Here is an 18,119-nt window from a genome sequence, read left to right on the forward strand (position 1 = left end):
ATTTTGACGGTGTTTGACAGATGAGGAGCAGACTCACAGCTTTCGCCGCTGAGCTATTGGTGGTGTAGTCTTCTCTGGAGGAGAGAGAGAGCGACGCTTGGTCCAGCTGCAAAAAATAAATAAATAAATAAATAAAAATACACAACACTTATTATCATGATGTCCACACTGTAGCACTGAATCTGTGGTTTCGGACCAAGTGTGAATGGAATATAGATTTAAGGGGTATTGTGCTGCTTTCAAGGACAACTCGATTTTGCAGTGTGAGTGTTAAGGCCAAGAAACTGAAGTAAATCCATGTTGTTATTTTGGGCTCAGTATCTTTTGGCTTGTACTCACTGAAAGTTTTATAAGAGAAATAATTAGCTTACAGGGACATTTTTATGCTATAGGATGTTACAAGATATTGTTTATACTTTATTGATCCCAAAGGAAATTCAAAGTTTGGCAGCAGCAGCATAGAAACAGCAACACAAAAAAAAATATTTAAAATTTGCAGAATTTACATGAAATATTTTAAATAAACAAGCCACAAATTCCAACTTTTCTAGTCTTGCAGCTGAGTAACACTTCTACTTTTTGCGTCTATAGTCAACAAATAATGTGCCAAACCTTGTATCTGTTTTAGTTACATTTTAATACGAACAATTACAAATATCAACCAAGTCTATACATCTATATGAACTTATCCCTTACTTAAAACAATAGCTGCCACACTCCAGATTATTATTATTATTTTTTTATATCAGTGGTTTGAAAATGATTATGAGCCGCAACACTACAGGATTTTTCGGTCTTAAAAGATTTTTAAACATGTGACAAAAAGTGCACACCACAGACACGAGGAGAATCTTATGAGACTTAAAATCTCGGATCGCAAAGACTGCAGCGAGATATGTCTGCAAACCAAAAGCTAAAAAGTTGTGAGTGCAATCGCGTCAACCGTTTCATGTCTACAGTAAAACCACTTGCTCTGAGACTCTTAAAGTGTTCTAAAGATCAGAGCACTGCGCTTCTAGTTTAGATACAAGTCAGAACTATGTTATTTATATATATTTATATTCATGAAATGTGGTGCAAAACTTCAGATACATGATTTTTAAAGCATAAAAGATTGGTGATAAAGAAAGGAAGTAGAGTCACTTTCGCTAATCTGCAGCATCACCTCGATCCGTGTGCTGTGTGGATGTAAATAGACACACGTGAGGAACTACTCTCTCCTTTTTACCTTTAAAGAATGCCTCAAACTGGATTAAGAGCATGGTTTGTGAACTCCATGTCATTATTTGCAGATTACAATTTCTATGCATAATGTGAATGAGGTGAGAATAATGAGAAGCCTTGTCATTATTTTCGCTATATCCTGAGTTTGTATCTTGTGTCTCTGTGTCCGTCACTCCTCTGCCCCTGACGCTCTGGTTTATTGGCGTTTATTATTAGTATTAGCTTTGCTGATGTTTGGTGGTTCTGATCTGACAGAGCAGCTCAGAGTCACAGTCACACCACACAGATGAGGAGCGCAGCGGCTTCAAAATCACTCACAAAGACAAAAAGTCTGGTCACGGCTCTCCGAACTCAGGGAGAAGAAATCGCGGCCAAAATCTGGCAAATTCTCTTGTAGTGCGTGGCGGCCTTTAGTAGGACCACTGCCACAGCGATAAATAATTTAATACAAATATTATACTTTTTTATGAATGGGGAAAACTTCTCAAAATGTTGGATATAACAGGAATCTGAAACCCATGTCTATGCTTTTCAAGTGTTCTCATCACATTAACAAAACCTATGAGTCAACTTTTCAGTACTTTTCAGCATCTAAAAGCCACAGCATTTAGTTTTGAATCGTTAATCGCCATGACAACAGTGTTCATTTCCCATAACTTTTAACCCGGTCTGACCTTGATGATGTAATTCAGTGAGCTCTTGTCATCCGGGGCGACGTAGAGGCGCACGAGGACGCTCTTGCTGTGCTGGTTTCGCATCTGGGCCAAAGTGTTGAGCAGACTCCACTGGCTCTGGGACCACTCGTACTGCCCTCCCAGGCCCTCGCCCACCACCGGCCACCGGAACTCGGGCTGCCTCAGGGTCTGCAGCATGGGCCCCGAGTCCAGATCCTCCAACACACCTACGAGAGACCACAGAGTGAGCCAGGACTGTGTAACTTTTCTGAGCAGGCACTGTCTCGTTTCTGAAGCAATGTGATTTCTTTGCCTGACAGATGCAATATGGAACTTTCCTGGTAGCCATTGTCTCGTTTCTATGGAGATGTAATTTCTTTGCCTAGATCTGCTTAAAGATGCATTGTGGAGGCTGGCGCAAGCTCGTTTCTATGGTGATGTGATTTCTTTGCCTGCCAGATCTGCTTAAAGATGCAGTATGAAACTTTTCTGGTGGGGGACTGTCACCATCTCGTTTCTATGGTGATGTAATTTCCTTGCTTGCTAGATCTACTTTAAAATCCACTGTGTAACCTTTCTGGTGGACTGTCACTGTTTCTCAGGTCTGCTTAAAGAGGCAATATGGAACTTTTCTGGTGGGGGGCTGTCAGCAGTTCGTTTCTGGAGACGTAGTTTCTTTCTGGAGATGTCATTTCTTTGCCTAGATCTGCTTAAAGATGCATTGTGGAAGTGGGCACAAGCTCGTTTCTATGGAGATGTGATTTCAATGCCTGCCAGATCTGCTTAAAGATGCAACATGGAACTTTTCTGGTGGGGGACTGTCACTATCTCGTTTCTATGGAGATGTAATTTCTTTGCCAGCCAGATGTGCTTAAAATGCACTCTGTAACATTTCTGGTGGGGGTCTGTCGTTGGCGTGTCTCCATGGTGATTACATTGCCTGCCAGATCTGCTTAAAGACGCAATACGGAACTTTTCTGGTGAGGGGCTATCAGCACTTCATTTCTATGGAGATATAGTTTCTTTGCCTAGATCTGCTTAAAGATGCATTGCGGAGGCTGCCGCAAGCTCGTTTCTATGGAGGATTTTTTTGCTTGTCAGATCTGCTTAAAGATGCAATATGGAACTTTTCTCGTGAGGGTCTGTCGTTGGCGTGTCTCCATGGTGATTACTTTGCCAGCCAGATCTGCTTAAAGAGGCAATATGGAACTTTTCTGGTGGGTGGGCTGTCACTTTTTCATTTCTGTGGAGATGTGATTTATTTGCCTGCCAGATCTGCTTAAAGATGCACTGTGTAACTTTTCAGGCGGGGTGGCTGTCACCGACTCATTTCTGTGGAGATGTGATTTATTCGCCTGCTATATCCACTTAAAGATGCACTGTGTAACTTTTCTGGTGGGTGGCGTGTCACTGGTTCGTTTCTATGGAGATGTGATTACTTTGCCTGCCAGATCTGCTTAAAGATGCACTGTGTAACTTTTCTCATGGGCGGCTGTCAACGGCTCGTTTCTATGGACATGTGATTACTTTGCCTGCCAGATCTGCTTAAATCTGCAATATGAAACTTTTCTACCTGCCAAATTAATACTCAAATAAACAGACTTTCAAAGGTGGACAAGTAACTTTTCTGCTGTGGGATCTGCAATCGTCGCCATGGAGATGTTATTTCTTTACCTAGAATGTTACACAGTATAGCATTATTAGTATCTATTTGGCATTTATCCAAGTACAGATGTTTTTATTTCTTAAGTTGAAAAAAAAAAATCTGATTGCCCTCAAAAGATCTGTCTAGATGGTCAAGTTTAATGCCATACAGTGGAACTTTCTAGACAAAACCATAACATCCACATGGGCAGGTGTTAGACCCTTCACCAATTAAAGGTGCAGTGTGTAACATTTCTATTGGGGGGTCTGCCTCCTGCTTCTCTCCATGGAAAAGTTATTGCTTTGTCTAGACTGTTTCATAGTTGCACAGTAAAAGTCACACAGTGTACTTCTAAATAAACAAAATCACAATATTATTTATGTCGTGTCAAAAGAAAGAAACTACTCAAAAGGATTCAGTGATTAATGTTGTATTCTTCTTCACTGGACTCACTTTCATTGAGACAGGAGCGATAAAGCATCTTGGCTTTTTGCACGGCCTCCAGCTCATCTGCATTTGACGGAGCCTCCAGCAGCTCTGAAACAGAAAGTGTAACGCCACAATTATGCCAATATTTTTTCCCACTTTTTTGGCAGACTGGTGTATTATCAAAGTATATCAAATAAAAATATAGTCTTGTAATTTGAGTTTTATGGCTTTAATTTAGTATTATCACAAAATTAATCAAAACAACTGGGCTTACTAGACTTTGACAGCCAATGTTTCTGAAGAAGCTATCTGGCTGGTAGCTTCTTCTTTTGAGTTAGTGACTGTAGATTGATTGTTTGATTAATTTCATGATAATATCTTCGGTTCACAGATTTAGTAAACTTTGCCTATGTTAGTTTGGTCTTTTGGTCAGATCTCTCCATATAGGACCATGTATATTTACTTTATTCGTGGTGTTTCAGCTTTTTGTTTGACTTTTAACCATCCAAAAATCTAATATTTTTTTAACCAGTTGGTCACCTCAGTTTCTCTTTCATTTTAGAGTGTAGTTGTAGTTTATTAGGTGCTTATTTACTTAATGGTTGGGATTAAGTTTGTATTATTTAGTGCACTTTAAACCTTTAAAACTTAGTCATGTTACACTTCAGCCCTTTATGTATTAAAGACCAACTATAGCACTTTGAATGTAATAAAAGAAAAGCATTTTTAACATGATTGTCTAAATAATATTTGTACATTTTCACTATATGCTGCCTTTGTCCTGTGTTTTATGAGCAGGCCCGTCGACAGATATTTGGGGCCCGGGTCAAGAAGCCTTACATGGTAGAGATGCGCGGATTGCGGTTACAACCGCGGTTATCCGCGGGTCGGGCGGATGACGTGACGAAAAATTATATTTTAATTAAAGGTGGCGGTTTAACTACTAAAAAAAAAAAAAAAAAAGTGATTGTTAGTTACCTACATCTGAAAAGACGAGTCTCATTGTCTGTGCTTGTAGTATGAAGTGTACGTCATGTCCTTAATTAGCCCATTTGACCTCGTTTTTATGTTCTGAAGGTTAAGGTTGTGTCGGGTTATTGATGCCTAAGGTTTACGAGGCACATATTATATGCAGTTTATTTAATTATTTCTAATTTATTTCAGCTGTTTGCCAACACATAAGTGGCTATAGGGCCATATTTATTTTGTTATGCTTTTTTTTGTTTTTTTTGTTTCGATATCAGATATATTTTAAAACACGCAGACATTATAGCGTAGACTGCCACTCGGGGTATTTAAAACTTAAAGAAAGACCGATGGAGTGAGGCTATGACTTTGAAATAACATCGGGCAATGGCAGAATGTTCAGAATGTAACAACATCCAACACGAAGGCAAGAAGGTTCAAAAATAGCCTAGTTGAAAAACGTTGTCAATTAATTAGCTGCGCAAGAAAACCAGGTAAGTCTGGGGTTGTTACGGACAATTAAGAATGCGAACATACACGCTGAGCGAATTTTGGAATGAATGAGCTATAGAGTTTGCATTTTATCGAGGCTCCTTAGTTTGTTTGCTGTATGATTGTTCTAAAATCTAAAATCAATCGGCGGATGGCGGGCGGGTGCGGTTTTGAAAACCTTCGGTGCAAAATGGACAGCGGGCGGATGATGAGTTTTGTGTTGCGGTTGCGGATGAAAAAATAGCCCATCCGCGCATCTCTATTACATGGGTCCCATTCTTATATAAATTAATAGGAAGACGGTCCAATTCTGGGCTATTAAAACTCATCTTTGTCTTCCCCTGTCTACTGCGCTGTTTACCAGACTTGCCTATAGTTATGTATAATTTGGGGACCCTTAGCTCTCCTAGGTTACATTTTGTTTTAAGGGGTAGCTAATAATCGTTATGTCAACAAAGGTCATTTATTATAACTCTGGATAAACCCATGGATACCTTTGAGTTTGATGTCCACATGTTGCCGGAGCCAGGGGTAGATTCCATAGGAGGAGGAGTCTTCTGGGATGGGGTTGTCCTTTAACCAGCCACCACACGCGTACGAGTAGAAGTCCTCACAGGGGTCCACCGAGCGGTCCAGTTTACCCAGAATAGAGCCAGCTGTACAGAAAACACAAGAAAAAGAAAAAGATGTGTTTTTAATATAGTAAATACAACATTGATTGATTTATCGAGTATTGGTTAAAGGTGGATTGTGTAACTTTTCTGATAGAGGGTCTGCCAGATGCTTTTCTTCATGAAGATGCTATTGCTATTTATTTGTCTGAAGAGAGCAAACCAGACCAAGTAACAGGTCAGATCTGGGGAGAGGCGATCCTGCTCTCAGTCAGAATGCCTGTTTTTCTAGGTATTTTTAAGATATAAAAACATCTTTGATTGGATAAATATAAGGTTGAGCTGTTTAATGCCATACTATGGAACATTCTAAGCAATGGCATGTCCATAAAAACAAGAAGGTGGCAGATCCCCAACCAGAAAGTTACACAGTGCACCTTTTAAAGAAAACATATTGCACATGTCTGCGATATAGTTGTAATCTATGACATCCATGGATCATTCTGTTATAATTTGCACATTTTAAATCACAATATTCATCTAAAACAATTTAATAAAAGAAAAAAAAAGTCAAATCTCACCTGCTTCGATGCATTCTGGGGTCAGACAGAACTCCTCTTCCTGAGTGGACTTTTGACTGGAGACTACAAAAATACAAAAAAGAAATTAAATAATTCATATATGCAAATACAAATAAACTTACTCACAAATAAATTCACTTTAAAGGTCCACTACAGAACTTTTTTTTTGCTTGTCCCCATGGAGATGTTATTGCTTATCTACTGTATGTCACATTTATTCAAGTACAGGTACAGTAGCAGTCACCTCTTCACAGATTTAACCTGTAACTTGACCTGGTGGTTGTCTCCATGAGGATAAGAATGTTTAATGCCATACTGTGAAACATTCAAGGCACAGCAATAACAGCTCCATTTAAACAATTTGGCGTACCCTCCTCGAGAAAAGATACTTAGTGCACTTAAAAAAAAAATTAAAAATCCATAAAAATCCAATGAATCAATACCATAAACAGTACAACTCGACTTTTAAGAGATAAAATTTGTCATTTGCTGCATTTCCAGGACGCAGACAGATGGGCTGTCTGTGTATCCTGGCTTTTTGTGGCATTAAATCATCTAGAAAAAGTAAAGTGTCCAGTTTGATTCCATTACTGTCCCTTCAATCTAATAAAAAAAGACTTATGTCTGGATGCTGTAATAATGAGATCAAATGTAACTAATGCGCATTAAAATTATACAGGAGGAAAAGCCACAATGTTTAACCAAATTAGAACTGCGTAGCATGCTTTGTCACGGCACTAGTTTTTGTTTTTTTGTTTTTTTAGAATAACACAATATGCTTTACATTGTATGAATGTTTTTGAAGGTCCTATATTATGCAAAATGGACTCTTGTGAGCTTTAAGTCGTGTTATAATATTGTTACCTTCCCCAAAACATACCTGGAGTTGTGTTATGTTTCATTCACACAAGTTTGAGTGTTCCTGCATGATTATTCTCTCTCCAAAACTCTAAATGCCCTGTTCCACCTTGTGATTTCATGAAGTGGTTGTTTTCAAGTTAACAGCTGCCTTTTACCTTTTTGTTTAGTAAAGATCCGTGATTCCAGGTTTGTACAGTTTTAAAACACAGTGGAGAATTTCCTGTATTACAACATGACATTACAAGTTGGATTTTTATTTTCATTTTATTTGGTTTATCAGAGTTAGTCAGATCAGAGTGTTTTCTTTTTGAGAGAAGAACTCGGCCTAAATATTGCGGTTATAAATTAAATTCGGGCGGGTGGCGGTTTAACTACTCAAATAAAAAAAATACATATATATAGCCTGTATTGTTAAGTATTGTTACCTACATCTGAAAAAACGAGTGTCATTGTACAGTCTATGCTTGTAGTATAGTAGTAAGAAGGTTAAAAAATAGCCTGGTCAGAAAACGTTGTCACTTAATTAGCTGCGCAAGACAACCAGGTAAGTTTGGGGTTGTTACGGACAATTAAGAATGTGAACATGCACGTTGAGCGAATTTTGGAATGAATGAGCTATAGAGTTTGCATTTTTATCGAGGCTCCTTAGTTTCTTTGCTATATGATTGTTCTAAAATCGGATGGCGGGCGAGTGCGGTTTTGAAAATTGGTCAAAACCTTGGGTGCAAATGGATAGCAGGTGGATGATGAGTTTTGTGTCGCGGGTGCGGATGAAAAAATATTCCATCCGCGCATCTCTACTAAATATGCAGTTTGTGTGTTAAACATGTGTGAATGAAAGAAAACACAACTCCAGGTCTGTTTGTGATGAGGAAACAACATTATAACATAGAATCTAAGATTTTTTTCTCAAAATTAAACTCTAAATCAAATAATTTTTATTTTTAGAGTAATTTCAACCTAGGATCCTTTGCACCATGACCTCTACTTTACATCTGTAGTCAACTGCCTCTGGTTAATAGGTTGGGTGTAATTGATGACCAAATTTGAAGAAATGGGGATAAATTCTGATGCAAATTGATGATAAAAGAAAATGTGGGAACATACGGCCTAATTTTGGAAAGAAAAAGAAAACAAAACTTAGAAATGAGGGAACATAAGGCTGAGGGAACATGGAGCAACCCTTTTCAAACCTTGCAAATAAAACAAAACACCGCTCCAGGTACACGGCTAAAGCGAACTGCAATACAAGTACTGATAACATAATGTTGGTCTGTCAGTGCTAAGTGCCAAGTTAGAGATGTACTTAGTCACTTAGTATTCCAGTTTCCTGTCTCACTACATCAACATAAGGACAATCTCCTGCTTGTGTTAGATTTGGCTGACGGTGGAACAGGAGCCACCGCAGATGACAGAAATGTTTATGGTTTCCACGGAGACCACAAACTCACTGCACATTCCTCGAAAGAACAAAACATCCTTCTTCCGCTCGACTTCTCCGTTTAATGACACACAGACTGTAAAACCACAGGGTCTGTGTTTAGGTCAACCCTGACTTCAACTGTATACATCCACATTATGCAACTCTGATTAATTTACTCTTAATCTTAAAGGGGACATGTCAGGCTAAGTATTTTTGCAGTATTATTTCATGTTTTATAAATTTGGCTACAGGTAGGACTGAGAACCGTTAAAGGTGTTTGTACAGAACTGAAAAAGCTTAAAGTTGTAGTGGTACAGAAAAACGGAACAACTGTCTAGGATGGTCGTGCAATTGTTGTTACTTGGTTTTCATCCAACTACATGCCCACCTTGTCAAAAAGCTAATTCAAATTTATCCATCTACTGGCAATATTTATAACATTGGGGTTTTTATATTTATAACATAACATTATGATAATTTCCACAAGCGGTATAGGCATTGAAATGGTCCGGATATAGGAACTCATTTCCTAGTGAGCCAGAGTGTTGGAGACGTGTGGAGACACTTTTTTAAATATTCCATCCAGTCCTTGTATTTGCAGAGGTCGCTGGTGCTAGGCTAGTGCATGTCAATGGCCATAGTTATCCTGCCACTAAAAACAGTCTTACCCACTCCACAAAACACCCGAAACAAATCTATTATTACCCCAGACTGTCGATGTGAATGCCTGTGTTGATAGAATAATGTCTGAAATAAAACTAACCTTGCATCGCATTAATCGTCGCATATTGAGGGACTATTTTCTCATATATCAGTCCGCCGCTGCCAAGCTTTCTATCAGAAAGTAGAACTCACTGCTGCTGCTCACACATAAATCCTTCAAATGCAAGGTTGGTTTTACTTCTAAAATTATTACCTCTAAAGTTAATTACAATTTTTAGTGGCAGGATAACTATGGCCATTGATATGCACTAGCCTAGCACCAGCGACTTTTGCAAATACAAGGACTGGATGGAATATTTTAAAAAAACACGTCCACACGTCTCCAACACTCTGGCTCACTAGGAAATATAACTAAACACTAGCCGCCTCATTCCAAATAGGAAGTGAGCATCGACTTTGGCTCCAGTTGACTTTACATTGAAAATTGTCACCCCTGTCTCTGTAACTACTGCAGTGAACCTCATCATTTTGGTCTTAAAATGTTCGTATTAACCCGCTCTACGTGATCCTGATGTTTTTATTTCACCATTTTGTCCATTAATAAATTCCTATTCCTAATATGGAACTGTCTCAAAATTTGGTGACATAACTGCTAGCCTTGTGAGCTTCATTTGACTGGAGCCGAACGCTGTGGGTGTGGGCAGTGTATGATTTAACCCTTGTATAAAATGAATGTCTGTTAGGCTGCCATCTAGTCTCTCAAAAACACTTGAAACTGTCGAGAACTTTCTTGACTTAAAACAACAAACGTTTAAAAATGTTATCGTCCATTGGTGCAAAGCGTAATTTCTCAAGATTCTCTGGTCTATTTGTGTTTTTAGCCTTTTGAGTCTCTTCCTGCATGACTTGAGTCTGGAGAGGAGTGGGAGAGCCTGAGTGGGCGTGTGCTAACTACACACATACACGGCTATACGACATAATTACACTTCAATGCAGCCACAAAAATGTTAGCTTCTATGCACTAACTTAAAAAAATAGGCCTTGCCCAAACCCATAGACACACATAGTCAGTTGGGACCCCTCCTTGCTGCTTGGGACCACCCCCTCAACCACTGTTTAGGAGGATATTCAGGCACGCTTTGAATGCAATGGTTTAATTAACATTGGGACGACTTGCATAAGACTTTGTACAATGGAAAAGCTGACTTCACACACTGAGTTAGGATTGTTCTCTTAATTACAGTTTGTGGTGCCACTCTATAGAAACTAAATTATATACTGTATGTATTTTGTATAAAGAAAGGGAGTGCGGAAGACTTAAAAATCCAAATTCAAGTTATGCAGTTTTTCAAGTTCAAATAGCAGACGTTGGGACTTGCAGGTTGTGACTTGGACTCGAGTCAGACTTGAGTCACTATTTTTAGGACTTGGGACTCGACTCTGACTTGAGGCCTGTGACTTGAGAAGACTTGATGCTTTTCCTAAAAATATACGTTTTTAGAAAATACTTTTCTCTTTAGAGTTGATAAATGCAGTGCTGAATTTTACAGAAACAAACTAGAACATGTCCCTCCCACTTCTCTATTTGTTACTTTGGATGTAGCTGAAGTACTGTGACATGGTATCCTCAAATGTACTACAGTAATATGCAGTACAATACAGTAAAACATTTCAGAGAACATTTCAGTGCAGACTACCTGATAAAATAAGTGTTATTGCACTTTTGAATCTTAATTCTTTCTGTTCTTCCCATACTGATTCACACTTAGATTTTGTCAAGACATTTAAAAAGGAAAAATTAGCATTTCTCCTTATATAAATGCTATATATAAGGATTTGACTTAGGACTTAACTCAGACTTGAGGTCAAAAACTTGAGACTTACTGCAAAACAACGACTTGGTCCCATCTCTGTCATATAGTTTTACATATATAAGAAAATTGCCCGTTGCTGTTGCATTTAGGCCGAAAACGCTCTGTTCCACCTTGTGATGTCATGTGGTAATACAGGAAGTGCTCCACTGTTTTCAAGATCCATACACCTTCACTAGAATTATTTGGGTAATTTCTGCCCTGGAATTGCTCATCTCTACTGAACTAAAGATAAAAGGTAGCTGTTAGGACTGAGTATCATTAAAAAGTCACTGATACCTAAGCCACGATACGATACATATCTTGATACAGTGCAGTTTCGATTCGATAAATTTCAAATCGATTTGATACGGTGCAATAAAAATAATGGCTAAACCATGGCTGTGATACTAAAAGTCTTTGTTAAACCATTTCTTGTGCGAAGTTCATATGAAACACAAACATTTTACTCAAATATGTTCACTCAAATGTGTCACAAAAACGAGTTTCCTTCCTCTAAACAAGCAACAAAACTGTAGAGCTGTAACTAAATAATTGAGTAAAATATACCAAAAAATATTCTTGGTGATACAGTGATACAGCAGCCCACGATATCGATTCTGTGTCATCAAATTAAGCGATACTGTATATTGATATTTTGATATTTTTGCACACAACTAGCTGTTAACTTAAAAACTACCGCTTCATGGCAACATAAGATGGAACAGAGCATTTTGAGATGTAGACAGACTAATAATGGATTACTCAAATATGTGTAAATGAAAAAAAATACAACTCCAGGTCTGTTTATGAGGTAGTAACAACATCATAACATAGTTTAAAGCTCACAAGAGTCATGTTTGCGTAATATGGGACCTTTACAACTTTAGTCCTGCGTCCCTAATCTTTTGTGCTGCAATTTTCAAACTTTGACTTAGCAAAATGTTTAAAAACACAGTGTTAACATTGAGAGCAGAATGTCTTTGATAAAAATAATGATGTGGTGAGATTAAAATGTGCTCCGATTAGATTAGGATTGTTTATTTAGGCAAAGCCACAGTGTGATAATCCTCTTCTATGTGTTTCTCTCTCTGATATCTGCTGCTCCTGATAAAAAATGCAGTCACTTTTAATTAGCTCGCCCCCTGTGGACACATAAACACCTGCACCACTGTTTTACACCATATGACACTAATCTGTTTATCAATATTATTACAACGTAACTGGGTTACTGCAATACTTAAGGAAACACGTGTATAAAGTACTTAAAATACAACATCAGGCAAAATCCTTCACATAAAATCCTGACCCACACTGATGGATGGGTCAAATGCAGAAGACAAATTTCCTTATGGGGACAATAAAGTGCACCTTAACCCTTATAATACCACATCTGTAGTACTACTTTTGGTTTCACTTTTTCTATTGACAATCCCTGTCAATACTATATAATATAAATACTTCAATAATTATTTCTATCCTACTACCACGACTATATTTAATTTGACTTCTATGACTACTACTGCTATTAATATTACTACTACTGCTATTACTACTATTATACTAAATACTACTATTACTACTAATGCTACTACTACTACTACTGCTACCACTGCTACTACCGCTACTACCACTACTGCCACTACTGCTACTACTTCTGCCACTATTGCTGCTACTAATACTTCTACTACTTCTAGTACTTCTACTACTTCTACTACTTCTGCTACTACTGCTACTACTACTACTGCTACAACAACTACTACTACTTCTGCTACTGCTGCTACTACTACTGCTACAACAACTACTACTACTTCTGCTACTGCTGCTACTACTGCTACTACTTCTACTACTTCTGCTACTGCTACTACTACTTCTACTACTTCTGCTACTACTACGTCTACTACTTCTGCTACTACTACTACTACTACTACTACTACTACTACTACTACTACCACTACTGCTACTACTGTGGCTACTACTACTACTATAGCTATTTCTACAACTAGCCCACTACTAATACTAGCACTTCTAATGCCTACCAACAAATAACAAAACATTCAACAACTAGTGTCAGTACTATATCCACTACTGCAGTAACTTTAGTCCTTTGGCCTTGGCAAAGAGTACACTGACTCTTGTTACTTTACTATAAGTTGAAAAAACTAGTTTATATTTACTGTGCAGTAAGTTTCTGTCTTAATATTCAAATTGTCTTTAAATGTCTTTAAGTCTGACTCGCAATATTTTTTAAAATACTACTCACTATTTCTACCCACAGAACTGCAATCCAAGGAAACCATATTTAAATCATTAACATATTTTCAGACTACAAGTACTCAGTACTCCATACACTACTGCAATAGTTTAAGCAGATTGGCACAGGACTAAACAAACAGTGCATTCACTCTGTTGGTTACAATAATAAGGGGAAAAACTAGTTACTATGTATAACTTCCTGTCATAATATACCAGTCTTTTCCTGTGTCTTTAAATCTGACTCCCACAGTCCTTTGCTGGGGTGAGGGGGGGTTACGGGGGTGAGGGGGGTTCAGATGTTCTCGTAGATACTACAACTGCCACTAGTATAACAATCACTGTCAGTACTATATGTTATGTGAAATACTTTTATAACTGTTTTTGTCTTACTACCAGGGCTATGTTTTGACTACTCCTACTACTACTACTACTACAAAGACTACTAAGACTACTATGACTACTGCTACTACTATTATTATTACTGCTACTACTATAACTGTTACTACTGTGACTACTACTACTGTCACTACTACTACTGCTACTACTACTACTACTACTACTACTACTACTACTACTACTACTACTACTACTACTACTACTACTACTACTACTACTACTACTACTACTACTACTACTACTACTACTACTACTACTACTACTACTACTACTACTACTACTACTACTACTACTACTACTACTACTACTACTACTACTACTACTACTACTACTACTACTACTACTACTACTACTACTACTACTACTACTACTACTACTACTACTACTACTACTACTACTACTACTACTACTACTACTACTACTACTACTACTACTACTACTACTACTACTACTACTACTACTACTACTACTACTACTACTACTACTACTACTACTACTACTACTACTACTACTACTACTACTACTACTACTACTACTACTACTACTACTACTACTACTACTACTACTACTACTACTACTACTACTACTACTACTACTACTACTACTACTACCACCACTACCTCCACTACTGCTACTACTATGACTACTACTACTTTTACTACTACCACTACTACTACTTTTACTACTACCACTAGTACTACTATTACTACTACTATTATTACTACTACCACTATTACTACTATGACTACTATTACTACTATTACGACTACCACTTCTACTACTACTACTTCTTTGAGCACTCCTAATGTTGACCCACAAATACCAAAACAAACATTCAGCAACTACACTGCAAAACAGTTTGGCCAAAACTTTAGACATAAACACATAAATCTATCAGAAAATGACTTAAAAGTAGTGAAAGAATTTGTCCCAGCAGCAAGATACATTTACTTGACAATTTATCTTCAAATAAACTACCTCTAGACTAGAATTAAGTTTTAAAATCTTGGATAGATCAGTGAAGTTTGCAGTGTACTATCAATACTCAGTACATTGGCTCTTATATACAAGTATATATATATAAAAAAGAAGAAAACTCAGACTCCCACGGTGCTTTGCTGGGGTTAGGGGGGTTCAGATGTTCTTGTAGCGCACGTGAAACCTTATATGACCCAAAAATAGTCGCACACACACGAGGAATGGGCCCTGTCCCTCTCCAGACCTCTGCTCCACTGGGTTTATTTACAGTCACGGTCTATACTATAATCTAGAGCAGTGTATGAGACTCAGGTCCAGGCCAAATTATAGGATTTTAACGGAAAGTGGAAAAAATAAGAGCACGTGGGCAGGTCTCTACATAGACTGTCGAGGAAATAGCTTCACTCACTTTGATCATATAGTCCTGCTTTACTCCTACGTCAGTTTAGGTTGAATTAGTCCGGTTCTAGATCTGTTTTAAACCTGGCTGAGTCCTGGTTTAGACCTGTTTTAGTCCTATGTTTTAGATCTGATTTTGTCCTAAAACTGTACTGGACCTAGTTTAAGCCTGACATGATTTAGTCCTGTTTTAGAATTGACTTAGTCCTACTTGAGACCTGTTTTAGTCCTGTTTTAGACCCATTATAATTCCCTTGATTTAGATCTGGTAGTCCCATGTTTTAGTCCTGTTTTAGACCTGTATAAATTGAAGACAGGACTTAGACCTTGTTCAGTCCTTGTTTCAAACTCGAGCTCTGGTTTACTCCTAGTCTAGCCCGGGTTAATGTGGGTTTAGACCTGATTTAACCCTGGTTTACTTTAGTTCTGATGTAGTCCTGGTTTAGCGTTGTTTTAGTCTAGTGGACCTTAATGGACCTGGTTTAGTCCTTGTCCAAGACCTGACCTGATTTCAACCTGTTTGGTCCTTTTTTAGTCTTGAGTGATAGACTTGATCTGAACTTAAGTGAACCAGGATGAAATCAAATCCTGCTTTAGCCCTGTTTAGCCCAGTTTAGTCCTTCTTTAGCCCTCATTAATGTTGGTTTAGACTTGTTTAATCCTGTCTCACTTAAATTCAGTTCAAGTCCTGGTTTAGTTCTAGTTTAGTTCTGGTTTAGCCCTGTTTAGTCCTTCTTTAGCCCTGGTAATTGTTGGTTTGATCTTGTTTAATCCTGTCTCACTTAATTTCAGATCTAGTCCTGGTTTGGTTCTCATTTAGACCCGGTGTAATCTTGGTTTAGTCCTGGTTCAAGTCTGCCTGGTTTAGTTCTAGTTTAGACCTGGTTTAGCTCTTCTTTAACCCTGGTTAATGTTGGTTTGAACTTGTTTATTCCTGCCTAAAATTCTGGTCTAGTCCTGGTTTAGTCCTAGTTTAGCCCTGGTTTAGCCCTTGTTCAGTCCCGCCTTGTTTAGTTCTAGTTCTAGGTCAGGTTCAGTCCTTTTTTAGCCCTGGTTAATGTTGATTTGGACTTGTTCAATCCTGACTTACTTTATAATTCAGCTCTAGTCCCCTTTAGTTTTACACCTGCTCCCATTTGCTCTTTCTTTATTTATCTACTCTAAGAACAGACTTTTACCACACTCCATGCTTTTGTTTACTCACCGATGATGAGTGCGAGGAGCAGAGCCACGCACAGGCACGCGCACATGGCCAGAGCGACCCGGTACAGCCTCGGTGCGCCCCGCTCTGGTTTGACCCCTCCGCCTCCCAAACGATCTAGTTCCATGACTCAAAACGGATCAGGTAGAGCGAGCGTGCAGAAATATACAAGCTGGAACGCTAGAGGTCCAACAGTGCAATTTATTATGAGCCAAAGATGTGAAAACAGAAGTGTAGTCTCAAAATTAATCACAGATGCTCAGTGGACAGGTGCAAAATGAAAAAAAAAGTAGAAAGAACGAGATATGGCAAAACGACTTTTCAAAAATGTTTAAGTAATTCCTCGAAAACTCTTCAAAAATGATCTTGAAAATATGATCAAAAAGTGAATTAAAACAGTATCCGCATGTTGTATTTGTCCCTTTGACTTAAATTCTAAAAAATCAACAGGATATTTCAAAATAAAAGCTTCAAAATTATCTTCTAGAGCTGGAACTAGTTTGCAAATTTGATCAAAACTAGTCTTGCATTCAAAATTCATTCCCCAACTCTGACCCCAGTGTGTGTATTTCCTTCTGTGTCCAATTTGTATCTGCTCTTGTGTGTTTGAAACTTTGGCTCCTGGCTCCTCTTGGTCCCTCCTCCTCCTTCTCTCTCCTCCCATACTCCCCGCACATTACTGCAATCCTCCGTCTCAGCTGGGCAGTACTAGTACACGGGCCCGGGGCTGGCTCTGAGAACGTGTGTGTAATTGTGATGGAGTGTTACAGGATCAGACAGGCACTAGCGCAGAACTAAATGAGACGCACACACAATACAGAGGGGAGGTGCTCATTAGAGTTGATTAATACAGCGAAGGCGATGACAGTAATTTAACAGTAACAGTTTCATTCACACATGTTTAACACCTTCTCTAGTAAATTCAGTCCTGGAATTGCCAATCTAAAAGGTAAAAGGAGCTGTTAACTTGAAAACTACAGCTACATAACTTCACAAGGTGAAACAAAGCATTTTGAACTTTGGAGATGTGGACAGACTAATAATAAATGGAAACAAAACACAACTCCAGGCATGTTTTTGATTGACATTATAACATGGTGTAAAACTCACATTTTGAGTAATAAAGGTTCTTTAAATACAAGATAAATTTGCTTTTGAATGAAGATTTTTTGTCAGTATTTATTTAAATGAAACAGAAAATGCACACCAAAGTTCTTGTAGAATTGCCAAATAAAACAGCAAAATACTGCACACTCAGATAGCCGATGTCTAAAAGCTTTTTTTTTTTTTTTATTCAGCAAAAAAAGCCTTCGCCAGATTTTTATTTTTTATTTTTTTGCTTTGAACTACAGTATTATATTAGACTGTGGTCCAACGCAAGAAAAAAATATCTGACTAAGGCTTTTTTTTTTTTTTTTTTGCCAAAACGTTTTTTAAAACAACAAAAAAGCTTTTGGACATTGGCCATCT

The 18,119-nt window shown here is 38.0% G+C and overlaps 1 protein-coding gene across 1 annotated transcript in view; it reads right to left on the minus strand.

Moving 5' to 3' along the window:
• Positions 1-17,216, minus strand: part of phex (phosphate regulating endopeptidase homolog, X-linked) — a 48,520-nt gene extending 31,304 nt beyond the window's left edge. The window contains exons 1-6 of the mRNA XM_055151252.1: positions 16,653-17,216; positions 6,623-6,685; positions 5,925-6,086; positions 3,997-4,080; positions 1,899-2,125; positions 38-106 (exon numbers count right to left, since the gene is read on the minus strand). Coding sequence (XP_055007227.1) covers positions 38-106; positions 1,899-2,125; positions 3,997-4,080; positions 5,925-6,086; positions 6,623-6,685; positions 16,653-16,776 — 729 coding nt within the window. The 5' untranslated portion in view covers positions 16,777-17,216. The remainder of the gene's footprint in view (positions 1-37; positions 107-1,898; positions 2,126-3,996; positions 4,081-5,924; positions 6,087-6,622; positions 6,686-16,652) is intronic.
• Positions 17,217-18,119: the final 903 nt, after the last annotated feature.

The sequence above is a fragment of the Boleophthalmus pectinirostris genome, unplaced genomic scaffold (genome assembly GCF_026225935.1).
Source record: "Boleophthalmus pectinirostris isolate CB_2022bp ecotype Guang Dong unplaced genomic scaffold, ASM2622593v1 HiC_scaffold_15, whole genome shotgun sequence".
Taxonomy (NCBI): Eukaryota; Metazoa; Chordata; class Actinopteri; order Gobiiformes; family Gobiidae; genus Boleophthalmus; species Boleophthalmus pectinirostris.